At 40.1% G+C, this 23,006-nt stretch overlaps 1 protein-coding gene across 1 annotated transcript in view; it reads right to left on the bottom strand.

Moving 5' to 3' along the window:
• The window catches only part of RABGAP1 (RAB GTPase activating protein 1), an 831,375-nt gene that overhangs the window by 140,575 nt on the left and 667,794 nt on the right, over positions 1 to 23,006 (bottom strand). The window contains exon 14 of the mRNA XM_053696166.1: positions 8,849 to 8,974. Coding sequence (XP_053552141.1) covers positions 8,849 to 8,974 — 126 coding nt within the window. The remainder of the gene's footprint in view (positions 1 to 8,848; positions 8,975 to 23,006) is intronic.

Raw genomic sequence — 23,006 nt, 5'->3', positions numbered from 1 at the left:
ATTCAAGTTATACCACAAGGATTCGTTTGACTTTAAACCACAAGGATTCACTTGACTTTATACCACAAGGATTCGCTTGACTATATACCACAAGGATTCACTTTATACCACAAGGATTCGCTTGACTTTATACCACAAGGATTCGCTTGACTATATACCACAAGGATTCACTTTATACCACAAGGATTCGCTTTATACCACAAGGATTCACTTAACTTTATACCACAAGGATTCACATGACTTTATACCCCAAGGATTCACATGACTTTATACCCCAAGGATTCACTTTATACCACAAGGATTCACATGACTTTATAGCACAAGGATTCACTTTATACCACAAGGATTCACATGACTTTATACCCCAAGGATTCACTTTATACCATAAGGATTCACATGACTTATAGCACAAGGATTCACATGACTTTATAGCACAAGGATTCACATGACTTTATAGCACAAGGATTCACTTGACTAAATACCACAAGGATTCGCTTTATACCACAAAGATTCACTTTATACCACAAGGATTCACTTTATAACAAACGGATTCACATGACTTTATAGCACAAGGATTCACATAAATTTATAGCACAAGGATTCACATGACTTTATACCACAAGGATTCACTTGACATTATACCCTAAGGATTCACTTTATACCAAAAGGATTCAATTTATACCACAAGGATTAGTTTGACTTTATACCACAAAGATTCACTTGACTTTATACCACAAGGATTCACTTGACTTTATAGCACAAGGATTCACTTTATACCACAAGGATTCACATGACTTTATACCCCAATGATTCACTTTATACCACAAGGATTCACTTGACTTTATACCACAAGGATTCACTTTAAAAGTTTATACCACAAGGATTCACTTTATACCACAATGATTCACTTGACTTTATATCAAAAGGATTCACATGACTTTATAGCACAAGGATTCACTTTATACCACAAGGATTCACATGACTTTATACCCCAATGATTCACTTTATACCACAAGGATTCACTTGACTTTATACCACAAGGATTCACTTTAAAAGTTTATACCACAAGGATTCACTTTATACCACAATGATTCACTTGACTTTATATCAAAAGGATTCACATGACTTTATAGCACAAGGATTCACTTTATACCACAAGGATTCACATGACTTTATACCACAAGGATTCACTTGACTTTATACCCCAATGATTCACTTTATACCACAAGGATTCAATTTATACCACAAGGATTCATTTGACTTTATACCACAAGGATTCACTTGACTTTATATCAAAAGGATTCACATGACTTTATAGCACAAGGATTCACTTTATACCACAAGGATTCACATGACTTTATACCACAAGGATTCACTTGACTTTATACCCCAAGGATTCACTTTATACCACAAGGATTCAATTTATACCACAAGAATTCATTTGACTTTATACCACAAGGATTCACTTGACTTTATACCACAAGGATTCGCTTGACTATATACCACAAGGATTCGCTTGACTATATACCACAAGGATTCGCTTTATACCACAAGGATTCACTTGACTTTATACCAAAAAGATTCACATGACTTTATAGCACAAGGATTCACATAAATTTTTAGCATAAGGATTCACATGACTTTATAGCACAAGGATTCACTTTATACCACAAGGATTCACATGACTTTATAGCACAAGGATTCACTTTATACCACAAGAATTCACATGACTTTATACCCCAATGATTCACTTTATACCAAAAGGATTCACATGACTTATAGCACAAGGATTCACTTTATACTAAAAGGATTTGCTTGACTTTATAGCACAAGGATTCACATGACTTTATACCACAAGGATTCACTTTATACCACAAGAATTTACATGATTTTATACCACAATGATTCACATAACTTTTTAGCACAAGGATTCACATGACTTTATACCACAAGGATTCACATGACTTTATACCACAAGGATTCACTCGACTTTATACCACAAGGATTCACTCGACTTTATACCACAAGGATTCACTTGACTTTATAGCACAAGGATTTACTTGACTTTATATCACAAGGATTCCCTTTATACCACAAGGATTCCCTTTATGCCGCAAGGATTTACATGACTTTATACCACAAGGATTTACATGACTTTATACCACAAGGATTTACTTGACTTTATATCACAAGGATTCCCTTTATACCACAAGGATTTACTTGACTTTATATCACAAGGATTCCCTTTATACCACAAGGATTCACTTGACTTTATATCAAAAGGATTCACATGACTTTAAAGCACAATGATTCACTTTATACCACAAGGATTCACTTGACTTTATAGCACAAGGATTCACATGACTTTATAGCACAAGGATTCACATGACTTTATAGCACAAGGATTCACTTTATACTAAAAGGATTTGCTTGACTTTATACCACAAGGATTCACTTTATACAAGAAGGATTTACATGACTTTATACCACAAGGATTCACTTGACTTTATAGCACAAGGATTCACTTGACTTTATAGCACAAGGATTCACATGACTTTATACCACAAGGATTCACTTTATACCACAAGGATTCACTTGACTTTATACCCCAAGGATTCACTTTATACCACAAGGATTCAATTTATACTACAAGGATTCAATTTATACCACAAGGATTTGTTTGACTTTATACCACAAGGATTCACTTGACTTTATACCACAAGGATTCGCTTGACTATATACCACAAGGATTCGCTTTATACCACAAGGATTCACTTGACTTTATACCAAAAGGATTCACATGACTTTATAGCACAAGGATTCACATGACTTTATACCCCAAGGATTCACTTGACTTTATACCCCAAGGATTCACTTTATACCACAAGGATTCAATTTATACTACAAGGATTCAATTTATACCACAAGGATTTGTTTGACTTTATACCACAAGGATTCACTTGACTTTATACCACAAGGATTCGCTTGACTATATACCACAAGGATTCGCTTTATACCACAAGGATTCGCTTTATACCACAAGGATTCACTTGACTTTATACCAAAAGGATTCACATGACTTTATAGCACAAGGATTCACATCAATTTATAGCATAAGGATTCACATGACTTTATAGCACAAGGATTCACTTTATACCACAAGGATTCACATGACTTTATACCCCAAGGATTCACTTTATACCACAAGGATTCACATGACTTTATAGCACAAGGATTCACTTTATACCACAAGGATTCACATGACTTTATACCCCAAGGATTCACTTTATACCATAAGGATTCACATGACTTATAGCACAAGGATTCACATGACTTTATAGCACAAGGATTCGCTTTATACCACAAAGATTCACTTTATACCACAAGGATTCACTTTATAACAAACGGATTCACATGACTTTATAGCACAAGGATTCACATAAATTTATAGCACAAGGATTCACATGACTTTATACCACAAGGATTCACTTGACTTTATACCCTAAGGATTCACTTTATACCACAAGGATTCAATTTATACCACAAGGATTCAATTTATACCACAAGGATTAGTTTGACTTTATACCACAAAGATTCACTTGACTTTATACCACAAGGATTCACTTGACTTTATAGCACAAGGATTCACTTTATACCACAAGGATTCACATGACTTTATACCCCAATGATTCACTTGACTTTATACCACAAGGATTCACTTTAAAAGTTTATACCACAAGGATTCACTTTATACCACAATGATTCACTTGACTTTATACCACAATTATTCACTTGACTTTATACCAAAATCATTCACATGACTTTATAGCACAAGGATTCACATGACTTTATACCACAAGGATTCACTTGACTTTATACCACAATGATTCACTTCATACCACAAGGATTCAATTTATACCACAAGGATTCACTTGACTTTATACCACAAGGATTCGCTTGACTATATACCACAAGGATTCGCTTTATACCACAAGGATTCACTTTATACCACAAGGATTCACTTTATACCACAAGGATTCACTTGACTTTATACCAAAAGGATTTACATGACTTTATAGCACAAGGATTCACATAAATTTATAGCATAAGGATTCACATGACTTTATAGCACAAGGATTCACTTTATACCACAAGGATTCACATGACTTTATACCCCAAGGATTCACTTTATACCACAAGGATACACATGACTTTATAGCACAAGGATTCACTTTATACCACAAGGATTCACATTACTTTATACCCCAATGATTCACTTTATACCAAAAGGATTCACATGACTTATAGCACAAGGATTCACATGACTTTATAGCACAAGGATTCACATGACTTTATACCACAAGGATTCACTTGACTAAATACCACAAGGATTCGCTTGACTAAATACCACAAGGATTCGCTTGACTAAATACCACACGTATTCGCTTTATACCACAAAGATTCACTTTATACCACAAGGATTCACTTGACTTTATACCAAAAGGATTCACATGACTTTATAGCACAAGGATTCACATAAATTTATAGCATAAGGATTCACATGACTTTATAGCACAAGGATTCACTTTATACCACAAGGATTCACATGACTTTATACCCCAAGGATTCACTTTATACCACAAGGATTCACATGACTTTATAGCACAAGGATTCACTTTATACCACAAGGATTCACATTACTTTATACCCCAATGATTCACTTTATAGCACAAGGATTCACATGACTTTATAGCACAAGGATTCACATGACTTTATAGCACAAGGATTCACATGACTTTATACCACAAGGATTCACTTGACTAAATACTACAAGGATTCGCTTGACTAAATACCACACGTATTCGCTTTATACCACAAGGATTCACTTGACTTTATACCAAACGGATTCACATGACTTTATACCACAAGGATTCACTTGACTTTATACCCCAAGGATTCACTTTATACCACAAGGATTCAATTTATACCACAAGGATTAGTTTGACTTTATACCACAAGGATTCACTTGACTTTATGGCACAAGGATTCACTTTATACCACAAGGATTCACATGACTTTATACCCCAAGGATTGACTTTATACCACAAGGATTCACTTGACTTTATACCCCAAGGATTCACTTTAAAAGTTTATACCACAAGGATTCACTATATACCACAATGATTCACTTGACTTTATACCAAAATGATTCACATGACTTTATAGCACAAGGATTCACTTGACTTTATACCACAAGGATTCACTTTATACCACAAGGATGTACATGACTTTATACCACAAGGATTCACTTGACTATATACCACAAGGATTCACTTGACTTTATACCAAAATGATTCACATGACTTTATAGCATAAGGATTCACTTTATACCACAAGGATTCACTTTACACCACAAGGATTCACTTAACTTTATACCAAAATGATTCACATGACTTTATACCACAAGGATTCACATGACATTATACCACAATGATTCACTTTATACAAGGATTTACATGACTTTATACCACAAGGATTCACTTGACTTTATACCATAAGGATTCACTTGACTTTATACCACAAGGATTCACTTTATACTACAAGGATTCACTTGACTTTATACCACAAGGATTCACTTGACTTTATACCACAAGGATTCACTTGACTAAATACCACAAGGATTCACTTGACTAAATACCACAAGGATTCGCTTGACTAAATACCACAAGTATTCGCTTTATACCACAAGGATTCACTTGACTTTATACCAAAAGGATTCACTTGACTATATACCACAAGGATTCACTTTAAAAATTTATACCACAAGGATTCACTTGACTTTATAGCACAAGGATTCACATGACTTTATACCACAAGGATTCACTTGACTTTATACCCCAAGGATTCACTTTATACCACAAGGATTCAATTTATACCACAAGGATTAGTTTGACTTTATACCACAAAGATTCACTTGACTTTATACCACAAGGATTAACTTGACTTTATACCACAAGGATTCACTTGACTATATACCACAAGGATTCGCTTGACTATATACCACAAGGATTCGCTTTATACCACAAGGATTCACTTTATACCACAAGGATTCACTTGAATTTATACCAAAAGGATTCACATGACTTTATAGCACAAGGATTCACATAAATTTATAGCATAAGGATTCACTTGACTTTATACCACAAGGATTCACTTTATACCACAATTATTCACATGACTTTATACCACAAGGATTCACTTTATACCACAAGGATTCACTTGACTTTATACCACAAGGATTCACTTTATACCACAAGGATTCACATGACTTTATACCACAAGGATTCACTTGACTTTATACCACAAGGATTCACTTTATACCACAAGGATTCACTTGACTTTATACCACAAGGATTCACTTGAATTTATACCAAAAGGATTCACTTTATACCACAAGGATTCACTTGAATTTATACCAAAAGGATTCATTTGACTATATACCACAAGGATTCACTTTAAAAGTTTATACCACAAGGATTCACTTGACTTTATACCACAATAATTCACTTGACTTTATACCACAAGAATTCACTTGACTTTATACCACAAGGATTCACATGACTTTATACCACAATGATTCACTTGACTTTATACCAGACGGATTCACTTGACTTTATACCACAAGGATTCACTTGACTTTATACCACAAGGATTCACTTGACTATATACCACAAGGATTCACTTGACTTTATACCACAAGGATTCACTTGACTTTATACCACAAGGATTCACTTGACTTTATACCACAAGGATTCACTTTATACTACAAGGATTCACTTTATACCACAAGGATTCACTTGACTTTATACCACAAGGATTCACTTGACTTTATACCACAAGGATTCACTTTATACTACAAGGATTCACTTTATACCACAAGGATTCACTTGACTTTATACCACAAGGATTCACTTGACTTTATACCACAAGGATTCACTTGACTAAATACCACAAGGATTCGCTTGACTAAATACCACAAGTATTCGCTTTATACCACAAGGATTCACTTGACTTTATACCAAAAGGATTCACTTGACTATATACCACAAGGATTCACTTTAAAAATTTATACCACAAGGATTCACTTGACTTTATACCAAACGGATTCACATGACTTTATAGCACAAGGATTCACATAAATTTATAGCACAAGGATTCACATGACTTTATACCACAAGGATTCACTTGACTTTATACCCCAAGGATTCACTTTATACCACAAGGATTCAATTTATACCACAAGGATTAGTTTGACTTTATACCACAAAGATTCACTTGACTTTATACCACAAGGATTAACTTGACTTTATACCACAAGGATTCACTTGACTATATACCACAAGGATTCGCTTGACTATATACCACAAGGATTCGCTTTATACCACAAGGATTCACTTTATACCACAAGGATTCACTTGAATTTATACCAAAAGGATTCACATGACTTTATAGCACAAGGATTCACATAAATTTATAGCATAAGGATTCACTTGACTTTATACCACAAGGATTCACTTTATACCACAATTATTCACATGACTTTATACCACAAGGATTCACTTTATACCACAAGGATTCACTTGACTTTATACCACAAGGATTCACTTTATACCACAAGGATTCACATGACTTTATACCACAAGGATTCACTTGACTTTATACCACAAGGATTCACTTTATACCACAAGGATTCACTTGACTTTATACCACAAGGATTCACTTGAATTTATACCAAAAGGATTCACTTTATACCACAAGGATTCACTTGAATTTATACCAAAAGGATTCATTTGACTATATACCACAAGGATTCACTTTAAAAGTTTATACCACAAGGATTCACTTGACTTTATACCACAATAATTCACTTGACTTTATACCACAAGAATTCACTTGACTTTATACCACAAGGATTCACATGACTTTATACCACAATGATTCACTTGACTTTATACCAGACGGATTCACTTGACTTTATACCACAAGGATTCACTTGACTTTATACCACAAGGATTCACTTGACTATATACCACAAGGATTCACTTGACTTTATACCACAAGGATTCACTTGACTTTATACCACAAGGGAGATTCAACACAACTCTACACTTCATGACAAGAATATAAAAGTACATGAAACCCAAATTGTTCTTTCATGATTCAGATAGAGCAGCAATTTTTCTAATTTATTTTTATTATCAATTCTTATTTGTCCTCTTGGTATCCTTTGTTGAAAATGTGTATGCAACACTATATAGCAGTGGATTTGCAAGCATGTTATACATTTACAAGAGTGCTAGATGGCAGCACGATTTCCAGCTATTATGCGACCTATCTAGGTATTTCTTGAACACAGAAGAGAACAAAGAACATTTGATAATTTAAGTAAACTGGAAACTTATTTAAAAGTATATGCTCTGTCTGAATCACAAAAAATAAAAAAATGTGGATTTCATGTCCCTTTAAATCTTTTATAATACAATTTAACAAATCCTGGGAATCAAGGTTCCTAAAATGTTACTCATGTTTCACACGTTTGCAATATGTAGTTATGTATAAACAAATGCCCTTACCTGGCTTTAAAAAAATGTCTGGTTCCTCACATTTGTCTGCCAGCAATATTCTTGCCGGCTCCACAGTCTAATAATGTGTTATCCCCTGGTCTATTGCATTCATACAGAAGTATATATAATTATTAATATGTGGCAGTGTCGGCAAAAGATGACTGAGCAGAGCGTTTGCGTATTATCCCACTCATTTGTTTGATAATTCTCGTTTCTGCACTCACCTGCATCAGACGCTCCAGCTGGTAAAACTTGCAGTGCAGGTCTTCAAAATTCTGTTTGAAAAGTTCCCGAAGTCCATAATCGAACATGATTTTGACCAGGACACTGAAAGCCTGTTCTTCAGGCATCTGAGAAAAGAGAATCAGTCCTGTGTCACCTGCGCATAAACATCGCTAATATTGTGCAGATCAGAGAGACAAAGGGAAGACTCTAAAGAAAATACCAAATCTTAAAGGGATATTTTAGTGTAAAAATAACACTCATTAAAGGGACCCAACCTTTTCTTTCATGATTCAAATAAAAACAATTTATGCTTACCAGATAAATTCCTTTCCTTAAGGATAGGGAGAGTCCACGGCTTCAATCCTTACTGTTGGGAAATACAACCCCTGGCTACCAGGAGGAGGCAGACACCCCAGCCAAAGGCTTAAATATCCCTCCCACTTCCTCATTACCCCAGTCATTCTGCCGAGGGAACAAGGAAAAGTAGAAGAAACATTAAGGTATAAATGGTGCCAGAAGAATAAAATAAATAATAGGGAACCGCCCAAAGACACGAAAAAACGTGTGGGGGCTGTGGACTCTCCCTATCTGGAAGGAAATTAATTTATCTGGTAAGCATTAATTATGTTTTCCTTCCTAAGATAGGGAGAGTCCACAGCTTCATTCCTTACTGTTGGGAAAACTATACCCAAGCTCCAGGGGACACTGAATGAATAACAGGAAGGAATAAAAAGGAAGACGCAGACCCTATTCTGAGGGCACCACAGCCTGCAAAACGTTTCTCCCAAAAGCTGCTTCAGCCGAAGCAAAAATATCAAACTTTTAAATTTTTTAAAAAGTATGTATGTAAGGAGGACCAGGTAGCCGCTTTACAAATCTGATCCATAGAGGCCTCGTTCTTAAAGGCCCAAGAGGAAGCCACTGCTCTAGTGGAATGAGTCGTTATCCTCTCAGGAGGACGATGTCCCGCTGTCTTGTAAGCTAAGCGGATGACACTCCTTAACAAAAAGGACATGGAAGTCGAAGTAGCCTTTTGTCCCTTACGCTTCCCTGAATAGACAAATTGTCTAAACTCATTAGTAGCCTGAAGATAGAACTTCAAGGCACAAACCACATCCAAATTATGAAGTAAGCGTTCCTTCGTTGAAGAAGGATTAGGACACAAGGAAGGAACCACAATCTCCTGATTGATGTTGCGATCTGACACAACCTTAGATAGAAAACCTAATTTAGTGCGTAAAACTGCCTTATCTGCATGAAAAATCAGACAAGGCGGCTGACATTGCAAAGCAGAGTATTAGAAACTCTGCACGCAGAGGCAATAGCCAATACAAAGAGAACCTTCCAAGATAACAATTTACTGTCAACGGAATGCAGAGGCTCAAATGGAACCTGTTGCAAAACCCGAAGAACAAGATTTAGGCCCCAAGGAGGAGCCCCTGGTCTAAACACAGGTCTGATCCTAATCAGAGCCAGTCTCTTGTGCAATAAAAACGTCAGGGCCGAAATCTGTCCCCTCAGGGAACTAGCAGCCAGACCCTTCTGCAGCCCATCCTGGAGAAAAGATAAGAAAGATAAGATCCTGGCAACCTTAACTCTGTGCCAGGAAAAATCACGCTCCTCACAACAGAATAAGTAGGTCCTCCACACCATGTGGTAGATACGCTGAGTAACTGGTTTACGAGCTTGAATAAGAGTATCAATCACACTCTCAGAGAAACCTCTCTTGGCTAAGACTAAATGTTCAATCTCCACGCAGTCAGCCTCAGAGAATCTAGATTTTGATGAACAAATGGACCTTGTATCAGCAGGTCTCTGCAACAAGGTAACTTCCACCGAGTAGATGAGGACATCCCCAGTAGATCCGTGAACCACCTCCTTTGCGGCCACGATGGAGCAATCAGGATTACTGATACCTGCTCCTCCTTGATGCGGGCCACCACTCGAGGAAGAAGCGGTAATAGAGGAAAAAGATATATGAGTTTGAACCTCCAGGGCACTGCTAGTACATCTATTAGATCCGCTTGAGGATCCCTCGACCCGTACCTGGGTAGCTTGGTATTGAGACGGGACGCCATGAGATCTATCACCCGCATCCCCCACTTGCTGCATATCTCTGCAAACACCTCGGGATGGAGAGACCATTCCCCTGGATGGAAGGATTGCCTGCTGAGAAAATCTGCCTCCCATTTGTTTACACCCGGAATGTGGATCGCTGACAGCGAACAGCTGTGGGCCTCCGCCCACTCCAGCATCTGTGATACTTCCTTCATCGCCAAGGAACTTCTTGTTGCCCCCCTGATGGTTGATGTAAGCCACCGAGGTTATATTGTCTGATTGTAATCTAATAAACTGGGATGAACCCAGAAGTGGCCAAGTCTTCAAGGCCTTAAAGATTGCCCGTAGTTCCAAAATATTGATCGGGAGGGAGGACTCCTCCTGAGTCCACAACCTCTGTGCATTCCTGGCACCCCAAACAGCTCCCCATCCAGATAGGCTTGTGTCCGTAGTCACAATCTCCCAGGATGGTCTTAAGAAGCATGTCACTCGGGACAGATGATCTGGACAGAGCCACCAAGAGAGCTATTCTTTTGACCGGCTGTCTAATACAATCTGTTGAGACAGATCTGAATGATCGCTGTTCCACTGCTTCAGCATACACAGTTGTAAAGGTCTGAGATGGAACCTGGCAAAATGAATGATGTCCATGCAGGACACCATGAGACCAATCACCTCCATACACTGAGTCACAGAGGGACTCAAGGAGGTCCGGAGGGCAAGACATGCTGAAGTTAGCTTGCAACGTCTCTGGTTTGTTAGAAATATTCTCATGGATATGGAGTCTATTATAGTACTTAGGAATTCCATCTTGGTACTTTAAAAGTTTATCTTGGTACTTTATAAAGTTTATCTTCCATCCATGTGATCGAAGAAGACTGAGAAGGGACTCCAAGAATTCTTCCAAAAGGATGGTGCTTGCACCAGAATATCATCCAAGTATGGGGCTACTGCAATACCCTGAGATCTGGATACGGTTAGAAGAGGCCCCAGAACCTTTGTAAAGATTCTTGGAGCAGTATCTAGGCCAAACGGAAGGGCAATGAACTGGAAGTGCTTGTCCAGGAATGCAAACCTCAAGAACTGAAAGTGTTCCCTATGGATTGGTACATGAAGGTAAGCGTCCTTCAGATCTATAATGGTCATAAACTGGCCTTCCTGAATTAAAGGAAGGATGGACCTTAGTGTCTCCATCTTGAAGGAAGGGACACTGAGAAATTTGTTTAAGCACTTTAGGTCCAGAATTGGGCGGAAAGTTCCCTTCTTCTTTGGGACCACAAAAAGGTTTGAATAAAACCCCAAACCTATTTCTTCGATAGGCACTGGGACACCAATAGAGGATAGATTCCGAACGCACCCTAGAAAGTCATCTCTCTTTTCTGGTCTGGTAGACAGATTCAAGAGAAGGAATCTGCACCTTGGCAGATGAGATTTGTAGTCTATCTTGTATCCCTGAGATACCACCTCCAGGATCCACGGATCCTGTACGTTCTTGAACCAGGCGTCTGAAAAAAGAGACAGTCTGCCCCTTCATGATCTGATCCTGGATCGGGGGCCGCTTACTCTTGGGTTGCTTGGGGTGGAGCTGGATTGTTGTCGTTGGTATTTGTCAGAACAAAAGGAACGAAAATTAGAAGATTGCCATCCCTTATACTTGTTCTTCTTATCTTGCGGTAGGAAGGCACCCTTGCCTCCGGTAAGCGTAGAAATAGTGGAGTCCAGGCCTGGATCAAATAAAATCTTTCCCTTGAAGGAAAGAGAAAGGAGTCTAGACTTAGAAGTCATGTCCACAGACCAAGACTTCAACCAGAGTGCCCGGTGGGCTAGGACCGCAAAGCCAGAGGCCTTTGCATTTAGGCGAATAATTTGCATGTTCGCATCACAGATAAAAGAATTAGAAATTCTCAGAGCTTTAATTCTGTCTTGAATATACTCTAGGGGAGACTCCACCTCAATGAGTTCCGACAAAGAGTTGCACCAGTAGGTAGCCGCTCCGGCAACCGCGGCAACTGCAGCCGCCGGTTGAAACAAAAATCCCGTATGTTGAAACATCTTTCTCAGAAATGTTTCCATTTTCTTATCCATCGGCTCTCTGAACAAAAATCCTCAAGAGGTATAGTAGTACATTTAACAAGCGTAGAGATAGCACCATCCATCTTAGGAATGTAGCCCCACAAAAACAGTTGAGAGTCTGGGACTGGGAACAACATTTTAAAAGTAGACGAAGAGGAAAAGGAAGAACCAATTCTTTTCCATTTGTTCTTTATAATGTTCGCCATCTTAACCGGCACAGGAAAAGTCAAAGGAACTTTCCTGTCTCTTTCTAATTTAGGTATCATAGGTTCTTCAGGCAGAGCGGCCTTTGGAACCGCTAACGTAGACAGAACCTCCTTTAATAAAAAACACAAGTGCTCAATTTTAAATCGAAAGGACGGTTCCTCCGCAGCAGGAGGCTTAGACGCTAAGGAGTCAGAAAGTTCACCATCTAAAGCTAAAGAGGTTAACTCATCATCGGATAACTGGGACATAATAGCTAAATTCGATAAATATTTAGATGACTCGGGGTCAGGAGAGCTATGTTTAAAGGGACACTAAACCCACATGTCTTTCTTTCATGATTCAGATAGAGCATGAAATTTTAAGCAACTTTCTAATTTACCCCTATTATCAAATTGTCTTTATTCTCTTGGTATCTTTATTTAAAATGCAATAATGTAAGTTTAGATGCCAGCCCATTTTTGGTGAACAACCTGGGTTGTCCTTGCCGATTGGTGGATAAATTCATCCACCAATAAAAAAGTGCTGCCCAGAGCACTGAACCAAGAAAAAAGCTTAGATGCCTTCTTTTTCAAATACAGATAGCAAGAGAACGAAGAAAAATTAAGAGTAAATTAGAAAGTTTCTTAAAATTGCATGCTCTATCGGATTCATGAAAGAAAAAATTTGGGTTCAGTGACCCTTTAACCTTTCTCTTGCGTTTGTTAGAGCGAGGTAATGCACTGAGGGCCACAGACACTGCTGTTTGTAACTGCACGGCAAAGTCCACAGGAAGAAGGTCCCCTCCAGATGGAGGATTAGATGTGCTACAGGGAACTGCATATGGAGTGGATAATGTAGCAAGGTTAGCAATCTCACGGGACGCCGAGTCCTGAGAGGTAGACGTCTCAGAGGGACTAAGAGCCTTAGCAAGCTTGTCTCCCTTCTTAGACTTTATAACGGTGTTAAGGCATGTGGAACATAACTGAGTGGACAGGAAAACCACGGCCTCCTCACAATATAAACAGGTATGCTTCAGTACCGAAGGAGAACCTTCTAACATGTCCGAGTCCTCCATAGCTCAGGTTATACCCACAGAAGGATGCAAATAAAAATATTTTTATTATAGAAAACTGGAGGAAATGAACATAGACCACACACAGTCACATGGAGTGCAAGTAATAGGAGCTATGCAACACTTTCAAAAACGAAAGTGAAACCTAAAAGTGAAACCTGTTTGTTCCAGCCAAAAACACACAGTCTATCAGCCCAAGAAAAAAAATCATACAAAGCAGCATGTAATACACTGATTAATTAACCCCAACTGTTCAATAAACCCCCTACAGAGGATATTAACCCTGGATCTTATCAAGGTATAAGGAGCCACACTGTGACCCTGTTATAGCTTTTTATGTGTAAACATTGAAACAATCTTACCTCCAGGATCCATGCTGTGGAACAGAACACAGCCTCTCAAGTGTGACAGTCTTATAGCAGCGCTCCTGACATAGACTTAATTGAAAAAAAGCAGGCAGTGAAAATCGTTAACACTGATTGCTTAAGAGCTGTTAGAAGTAGTCTAGATGGTTTCACAAAAAAAAATCTTTCCCTGCATTTCCAGACTCTAACTTTCATTAATACTCTCACTACTCTCCAAATCCTCTGACACTTCTCTGCCACCTCCTAACGTGATGAAAGGCAAAGAATGACTGGGGTAATGAGGAAGAGGGAGGGATATTTAAGCCTTTGGCTGGGGTGTCTTTGCCTCCTCCTGGTGGCCAGGTGTTGTATTTCCCAACAGTAAGGAATGAAGCCGTGGACTCTCCCTATCTTAGGAAAGAAAAGTAAAAAGTGCTCAAAGTGTGAATGGGTTTTAGAAAATAGGGTAAGGGGTAAGAAACAGACAAACGTATAAAAAAGGACCAAATGAGGGTGTGTAAACAATAAGCTGGTCTAAAAAGAACAAAATATAACTATGGAATGGGTATAAGTTTAAAGGGAATGGGGTGTTACTGCTATGTGTATGTATGTATTGAATGTGTTTGCGTGTAAATGAAAGTAAATATGTTTAACTATGTGTAAGGAATGACAAACAAAGCAGCACTCACACACTCACCCAGACAGATTTGTACACAAACTCTGTCACTATCTCTCTCTTTCCAAAAGTGTATATTAAAGTTGCTGCAGTTAAAAAGCTCGTAGTTGGATCTCGGGATTGAGCTGGTGGCCCGCTGCGAGGCGAGCTACCGCCTGTCCCAGCCCCTGCCTCTCGGCGCCTCCCCGATGCTCTTGACTGAGTGTCCCGGGGGCCCGAAGCGTTTACTTTGAAAAAATTAGTGTGTCACTACCTCCCCGAGTCGGGAGTGGGTAATTTGCGTGCCTGCTGCCTTCCTTGGATGTGGTAGCCATTTCTCAGGCTCCCTCTCCGGAATTGAACCCTGATTCCCTGTTACCCGTGGAAAGTACCATCGATATCTCTCTCTCACTATCTCTCTCTCTCACTATCTATTTCTCTCACTATCTCTCTTTCTCACTATCTCTCTCTCCCTATCTCTCTCTCACTATTTCTCTATCTCTCTTTCTCACTATCTCTCTCTCACTATCTGTCTCTCTCACTATTTCTCTCTCTATCTCACTATCTCTCTCTCACTATTTCTCTATCTCTCTTTCTCACTATCTCTCTCTCACTATCTGTCTCTCTCACTATTTCTCTCTCTATCTCTCTTTCTCACTATCTCTCTCTCCCTATCTCTCTCTCACTATTTCTCTATCTCTCTTTCTCACTATCTCTCTCTCACTATCTGTCTCTCTCACTATTTCTCTCTCTATCTCACTATCTCTCTCTCACTATTTCTCTATCTCTCTTTCTCACTATCTCTCTCTCACTATCTGTCTCTCTCACTATTTCTCTCTCTATCTCACTATCTCTCTCTCACTATCTCTTTTTCACTATTTCTCTCTCTCACTATCTCTCTCACTATCTCTCTTTCTCACTATCTCTCTTTCTCACTATCTCTCTCTCCCTATCTCTCTCTCACTATTTCTCTATCTCTCTCTCACTATCTGTCTCTCTCACTATTTCTCTATCTCTCTTTCTCACTATCTCTCTCTCACTATCTCTTTTTCACTATTTCTCTCTCTCACTATCTCTCTCTCTCTCTCTCTCTCTCTCTCACTATCTCTCTCTCACTATCTCTCTCTCACTATCTCTCTCACTATCTCTCTCTCACTATCTCTCTCACTATCTCTCTCACTATCTCTCTCACTATCTCTCTCACTATCTCTCTCACTATCTCTCTCACTATCTCTCTCTCACTATCTCATTTTCACTATCTCTCTCTCACTATCTCTTTTTCACTATCTCTCTCTCACTATCTGTCTCTCTCACTATTTCTCTCTCTATCTCTCTTTCTCACTATCTCTCTCTCACTATCTCTTTTTCACTATCTCTCTCTCACTATCTCTTTTTCACTATTTCTCTCTCTCACTATCTCTCTATCTCTCTCTCTCTCACACTATCTCTCTCTGACTATCTCTTTTTCACTATCTCTTTTTCACTATCTCTCTCTCACTATCTCATTTTCACTATCTCTCTCTCACTATCTCTTTTTCACTATCTCTCTCTGACTATCTCTAACCTCCAACGCCTAGACCTGTACCTGTCTCGAAAAAGCAATACAGTCAAGGAAGTCATGTATATACCCTATGTAAATGCTTAATGATGTACCGGTTTGCAAAGTAAACGAGGTCCAGGTGTGTGGTTGTGAAGATTTGTATGTGTGCAGTGTGGAGTAGTTAGAATTTGCGCTTGCTCATATTGAGTTTCTAAATCGAGATGTGTTTTTAAGGAATGTGTATAATGCGATGTCGTCATAGTGATCGTTTGCATAACGTTATCATAATTTAGTATTGCAAAATCTAAATGATAATTTTTGATCGTATTTGTTAACTGATCTAAATCTTTATTTTTGTGAAATCTTTACTAATCGCCAATGCGAATGTTTGTGTATAAGTGTGTAATTTGTTTTTCTTGTTCTTTTGTCCTGTGATGCAGATCCAAACGTATTTGTTGAATCCTCGTTTTGTGTAAATGTTATGTATTTGTTGTAAATAATTGTGAATGTTGAATGCGAATCTGCTATGTTGTGTGAGCGATTGTGGTTTGTACATTTGACATGATTATTATTGGTGTCCATTAAGTTGTATGTGTAATGTGACAGAGCACTGTGTAGTTCTCGCGATATCGAGTGTTAGATGAAAAATCTGTTTATTTTTCAGTTTCCCCATTGGGTGAATCCATTACGTGGCCGTGATTACGCAAGTGAAATAAACGCGCTATTCGTGTTAACGCGATGCGTAATGACATTTGTAATAGCTACGTTATGAAGAGTGCGCAATAAAATTTGCGCACAATCATGTCGCAAAACTCGTAATCTAGCCGTATGTGTTTAACCTCTACAAAAGGGCATAAGACATTTCTGCACACACAATTCTGGGCTGTTCCCAAGCAGGACAAGGCTGATTGGTGGATCTGCAAGTATGCCTTCTCCTGATTGGCTCAGTTGCCTTCTCAGGAGCTGCACAACTTTGTTTAAAAACAGCAAGGATTGAGCACATATTTAATAATAGAGTATACGTTGTTATCAATACAAAGTGCAGAAGAATGTAAGAGAAAGTGTTTATTTTTACTCATCAGCTTGCAAGTGACACGAGGAATGAGCGAATATATTGTAAGCCGGAGCCATACGCTGTCGCATTGCATAAGTCTACTGTAGCTGTCATTTAAACGTTTAATAGTAATGGCACAAAAAGCTGCAATAAAAAACCACTCTAATGTATTACACCATGTCCTTACTGCACTATCGCTTGCCTCTATCCATGTGTTTAACCCCACAAAGAGGTTAAACACATAGTCAAATCACCCCTCTGGAGCTGCAGAGCACTGCTGGTCCCGAACAGAAACTGCCGCTGATCCAAACAGCAGCACTAGTTGCTGGGGTTAAACAGATAGCTTAGCTGCAAATTCATTCTCTGGGGGTGCAGGATTGTTAGTGTTTTTTATTTTTCTGCATTAAAACAAAAGACACAGATTACAAAAACAAATTATGCTTACCTGATAATTTCCTTTTCTTCTGATGGAGAGAGTCCACAGCTGCATTCATTACTTTTGGGAATTAAGAACCTGGCCACCAGGAGGAGGCAAGGATACCCCAGCCAAAGGCTTAAATACCCCCCCCCACTTTCCTCATCCCCCAGTCATTCTGCCGAGGGAACAAGGAACAGTAGGAGAAATATCAGGGTGAAAGCTGCCAGAAGAATAAAATAAGGACACCCCACAGAAAAAAATTACTGGTGGGTCGCTTTGGACTATTTCCATCAGAAGAAAAGAAAATTATCAGGTAAGCATAATTTATGTTTTTTCTCTTAAATGGAAAGAGTCCACAGCTGCATTCATTACTATTGGGAAAACAATACCCAAGCTATATAGGACACTGAATACCAAGACGGGAGGGTACATTAGGTGGCCTATTCTGAGGGCACCAAGCCTGAAACCACTGCCCACAAAAAAGCCCAGCTTCGTCCGAAGCCGAGAAAACTTTAAAAGGAAAAAGCCCAGAGGACACTGACCCGCAGGTAGTTCAGAGCCTAGCTAGAGACTGCAAAATCGGACTCAACTGAGCCAACAGGCCTCCAGGAGACACCGTCACCCAACAGTCGGCCCCTCACCCCTTACTAAAAAAGGGAACACCAGCCGAAACTCCCAAAGGGATAGGATCAGGAGAACCGAAAGAAAAACCGAAAGGTCACAATCCATAAAGGAAAACCCCCCCGAGCAAGCCCAGCTCACAAGGGCCCAAATGGTTCCCGACAGACAAGGAGAGACTATGCCTAGACCAGAAGAAACCGGAGGTATAGGACCGGCATAGGAACATGGAAAACTTTCTCTAAAACATCGTGCAAAAGCACCAAAAGACAACAGAAGACAGAGTCCTCACATAATCCGAACCTGGAACACTGAAGTATTCCGCTACAAAAAAATGTGTAACAGACCCAGACGAAAAACCATGAGTCAAGAACACACTGCCATCCTCAGGATGACACAGAGAATACTTGCTGAGAGCAAAAGTGGCCAGCAAAAGAACAGATTGCAAAAGACAACTCCCAGACAGAAGGCACACTCTAGGCAATCCAAGCCACCAGACCTACCCACAGGTCTTTCAAAAAAGGGGGAATCATACCCTCCACGAGGTCCCCCAAGAAAGAGAAGTGACACCCAGAACCTGAGGTGGAGCAATCCTAGACCCTCTGCTTGTAAGCATAGGGAGCTAGCTAGCTACTATGCCCACCTAGATCCTGTAGAATACAACCTCTCTCAGAACCCACTCCCAGCTGGGCCAGCCTCAGCAACGTCAGATCTGAACAGGGAAACAGAAGAACCCCTAAACCAGCTAAAAAATGAGTGGAAGAATGGTCACAGCCAATCCAACAGAGCACAGGTGCAAGCCGACTCCTTAGAACAGACAACAAGACCGGAGACCCAAAGGATCTAGCAAAAAGGTCCAACTTAGTCTTGACACAGAGCCAGCAAGTCTCCAAATGGAACATAACAACCCAGAGAGAATATCCCTCTCAGCTAGGGAAACTCACAGGTCCCATCTCCTGATCCAAAGGAGCCAAGGTGGTAAAAGTCGTACGACGACGCAAGAGCTTCTAGACTCACCAACAGCCTCAGGACAAAACCACTCGAGGAAAGGCTGGTCTCCACATCACCTCTGTATAAGGGATGATCGAAGGGAGAAAGGGGCGCAAACCAACCCCAGTTCTGGGAGGAACCCCAAGCTAACCTAAGGAGACCACTCCCAGTGTCCCTAACAGAGAACAAACATCTCCCAGGCCCCTAAAAGGAGACCTAACATGGAGACCACAAAGGAAGACCACAAAGCCTCAGAAAAACAGCTAGACAGTACACAGTCGATGTGCAATAGCTGCAGCTGGTTACATTCTGCAACCCAACCGCTGCAAGGCAGCCGAACTACCGTTCAAACTACTAGCTGCTGAGGACCTTGTCCAAAGGACAATCCCCGAGCCTCAAAAGAAAAAGGCCAAACCGCTCACTCTGCGGTAAGAAGGCGCTAAGCCCTCCAACTCTCCACTGAGACAATCCTTCCTGCCTTGTAGACCCACAGGTCCTCTAGAATGCTTAGTTGAATGTAAAACAAATGATAACATGAGCACTCGGCACCTCGACCGGACCAGCCAATCAGAACGGCGCCACGTGTCTGAACAGCCACAAGACATAACCAAACCCAACAGGACCAGCCTGCATCCGGGTCCTAACCGTCAAGCTGCATAAATCCTCCTTCAGAGGGGAAGATGGGAAAACAGACAATAATAGGACTAACATGTCCCCAAAAACATTTCTGCAGAAGTAACAGAGAGCATCAATCCCAGTTTAAGATTCCCGAAGGAAAATAATAAACAAATTAAACGACATCCTAATCGGATAAAAATAAAATATAAGGCAACCCGTAGGTTAACGCCCAATAAGAAACAGGCCTACCGCAGGACCAGTCAAACTGAGCCCTATTCTTCAAAAAAACAGGGAAGGATCTCAAAAAAGAACATTCAGGAGATTACGTAATCAACGCATGTCTAATGAGGTGCATCATTCGAAGCAGATTGAAAATTCCGGTATGTCTGAGTAAGACGTGAAGGCGCGCCACTCTGTAACGAAAGGCACAACACTCAGGAACAGTTACACCCGCAGGAAACTGTACAGGCCCTCTCCAAGGTGGCAGACCAGGGACAATAGGACACAAGCACAATCGAGCATAAATGCATAATCACCAAGAATTTGTGGAAGCGAAAAGATGCTGCAACCTCCGGGAGGAACAAGCCGCTCTGCATGGAGGAATAATCATAATCTTGGTTACCCGCATGTGTAGAAATATAGAGCGGTAGGGAACTCGCCTCTTGGAGGACAGGACCCCCAGAGGAAGATGGCTCAGCTGACCCTTGATTCCCCGAGCCCGAGGAACCAGGCGCTCTAATGCGGCACACCGAACATAACTGATTGACATGTGTCAACGAGGCTAATCCGGATTCTTCCCCGGACGAAAAATCTGAAATTAGAACAGTCTCAGTTTCAGAATCTTCTGTAACCGAGTCTGAAATTAGAATAGTCTCAGGATCAGAATCCTCCATAACTGGATAGAGAATAAGCCAATATGGACTATTTTAAGACAAAACAAAACAACATCTGACACCCACAATGGCTGGGGCACTCACCACCTCCTATGAACCAGACCCCTGCAAACTAGGATTTCTCCATCGCCACACGGTCAGGAATGCGGAAATGGAGGACGGAACATAATCACGCCTGGCCAGAAGGTAAATTATATAGTCCAAAAAAGGGCGTCCAACCATAAGGTTGTGTCACTTACAAAGGCCTTTATATTCCAGCCATGAGGAGATTGAATCACATAACAAACATGATTAAAAACCGCCTTGTTCGATAATCCCCCTCAGGAGATATTAACCCTTGATTCCAAGATACTAAAGGAGACTCACTGGGACCCTTATGTTAAGTTAGTCCAGCAAGGTGGTAGCCTCTCGGGAAACATTAATACAGTACATTCACGAAGAAAGAAAATGAAACGATCTTACCGGAATCTACGCCGTGGAACAGGAACATGGCCCTTTAAGTGCGACGGATAGTAGCATCGCCTCCGCCATGGACTTGAGAGAAGAAAGCAGGCAGCGAAGCAAAGTTCGACAATGCCGATTGCTTGAGGAGCTGTTAAAGGGACAGTAAATCTAAAAAATAATGTTATATAATTCTGCACATAGTGCAGAATTATATAACATTATTTTACTGCTATAGTTATAAAACTTTTGATTGAAGTTAAAAAACTAACTATAATACACCCCTCTCCTCTTACTACGTCCATCTTTGTTGAGAGTTGCAAGAGAATGACTGGATATGGCAGTGAGGGGAGGAGCTATATAGCAGCTCTGCTGTGGGTGATCCTCTTGCAACTTCCTGTTGGGAAGGAGAATATCCCACAAGTAATGGATGATCCGTGGACTGGATACACTTAACAAGAGAAACCCTTTTTTCCCTTTTAATATTTAAAAAACATGCCGCTTTTACAGACCCGCTCTCTGCTCTCTGCTGATCGGGTCTGTTTTTTTTAGTCAGCGCATCGGGCCAGCTGTATAGTCACAGCCCGGCGCGACCGCGCAATAACATTAAGTGAAGCTCGCTCCTGCTGTCAGACAGCTGGCCCGATGCGCTGACTAAAAAAAACAGACCTGATCAGCAGAGAGCAGAGAGCGGGTCTGTAAAAGCGGCATGTTTTTTAAATATTAAAAGGGAAAAAAGGGTTTTATAACTATAGCAGTAAAATAATGTTACTATGTGCAGAATTATATAACATTATTTTTTAGGTTTACTGTCCCTTTAACATGAGTCGACTCTTGCCCCATGTCGAAGAGTACTACCCTCCATAAGAGACAAATAAAATTCTGACACTTCTCTGCCAACCTCCTGGGACGAAAGACAAAGAGTGACTGGGGGATGAGGGGAGTGGGAGGAGTATTTAAGCCTTTGGCTGGGGTGTCTTTGCCTCCTCCTGGTGGCCAGGTTCTTAATTCCCAAAAGTAAAGAATGCAGCTGTGGACTCTTTCCATTTAAGAAGAAAACATTAATTTTGATCTACAGACCTTTTGCAATATGTTTAATTGCTAATACAGGGCCAGATAATGAAATGTGCATGAGTGCTAGTAAAAGCTATTGCTGTTTCAGTGGCGTACACACGTATGCTGAGCGTGCCCTGCAAA

Source organism: Bombina bombina, chromosome 12 (genome assembly GCF_027579735.1).
Source record: "Bombina bombina isolate aBomBom1 chromosome 12, aBomBom1.pri, whole genome shotgun sequence".
Lineage (NCBI taxonomy): Eukaryota > Metazoa > Chordata > Amphibia > Anura > Bombinatoridae > Bombina > Bombina bombina.
This window is presented reverse-complemented; position numbering and strand designations above follow the sequence as displayed.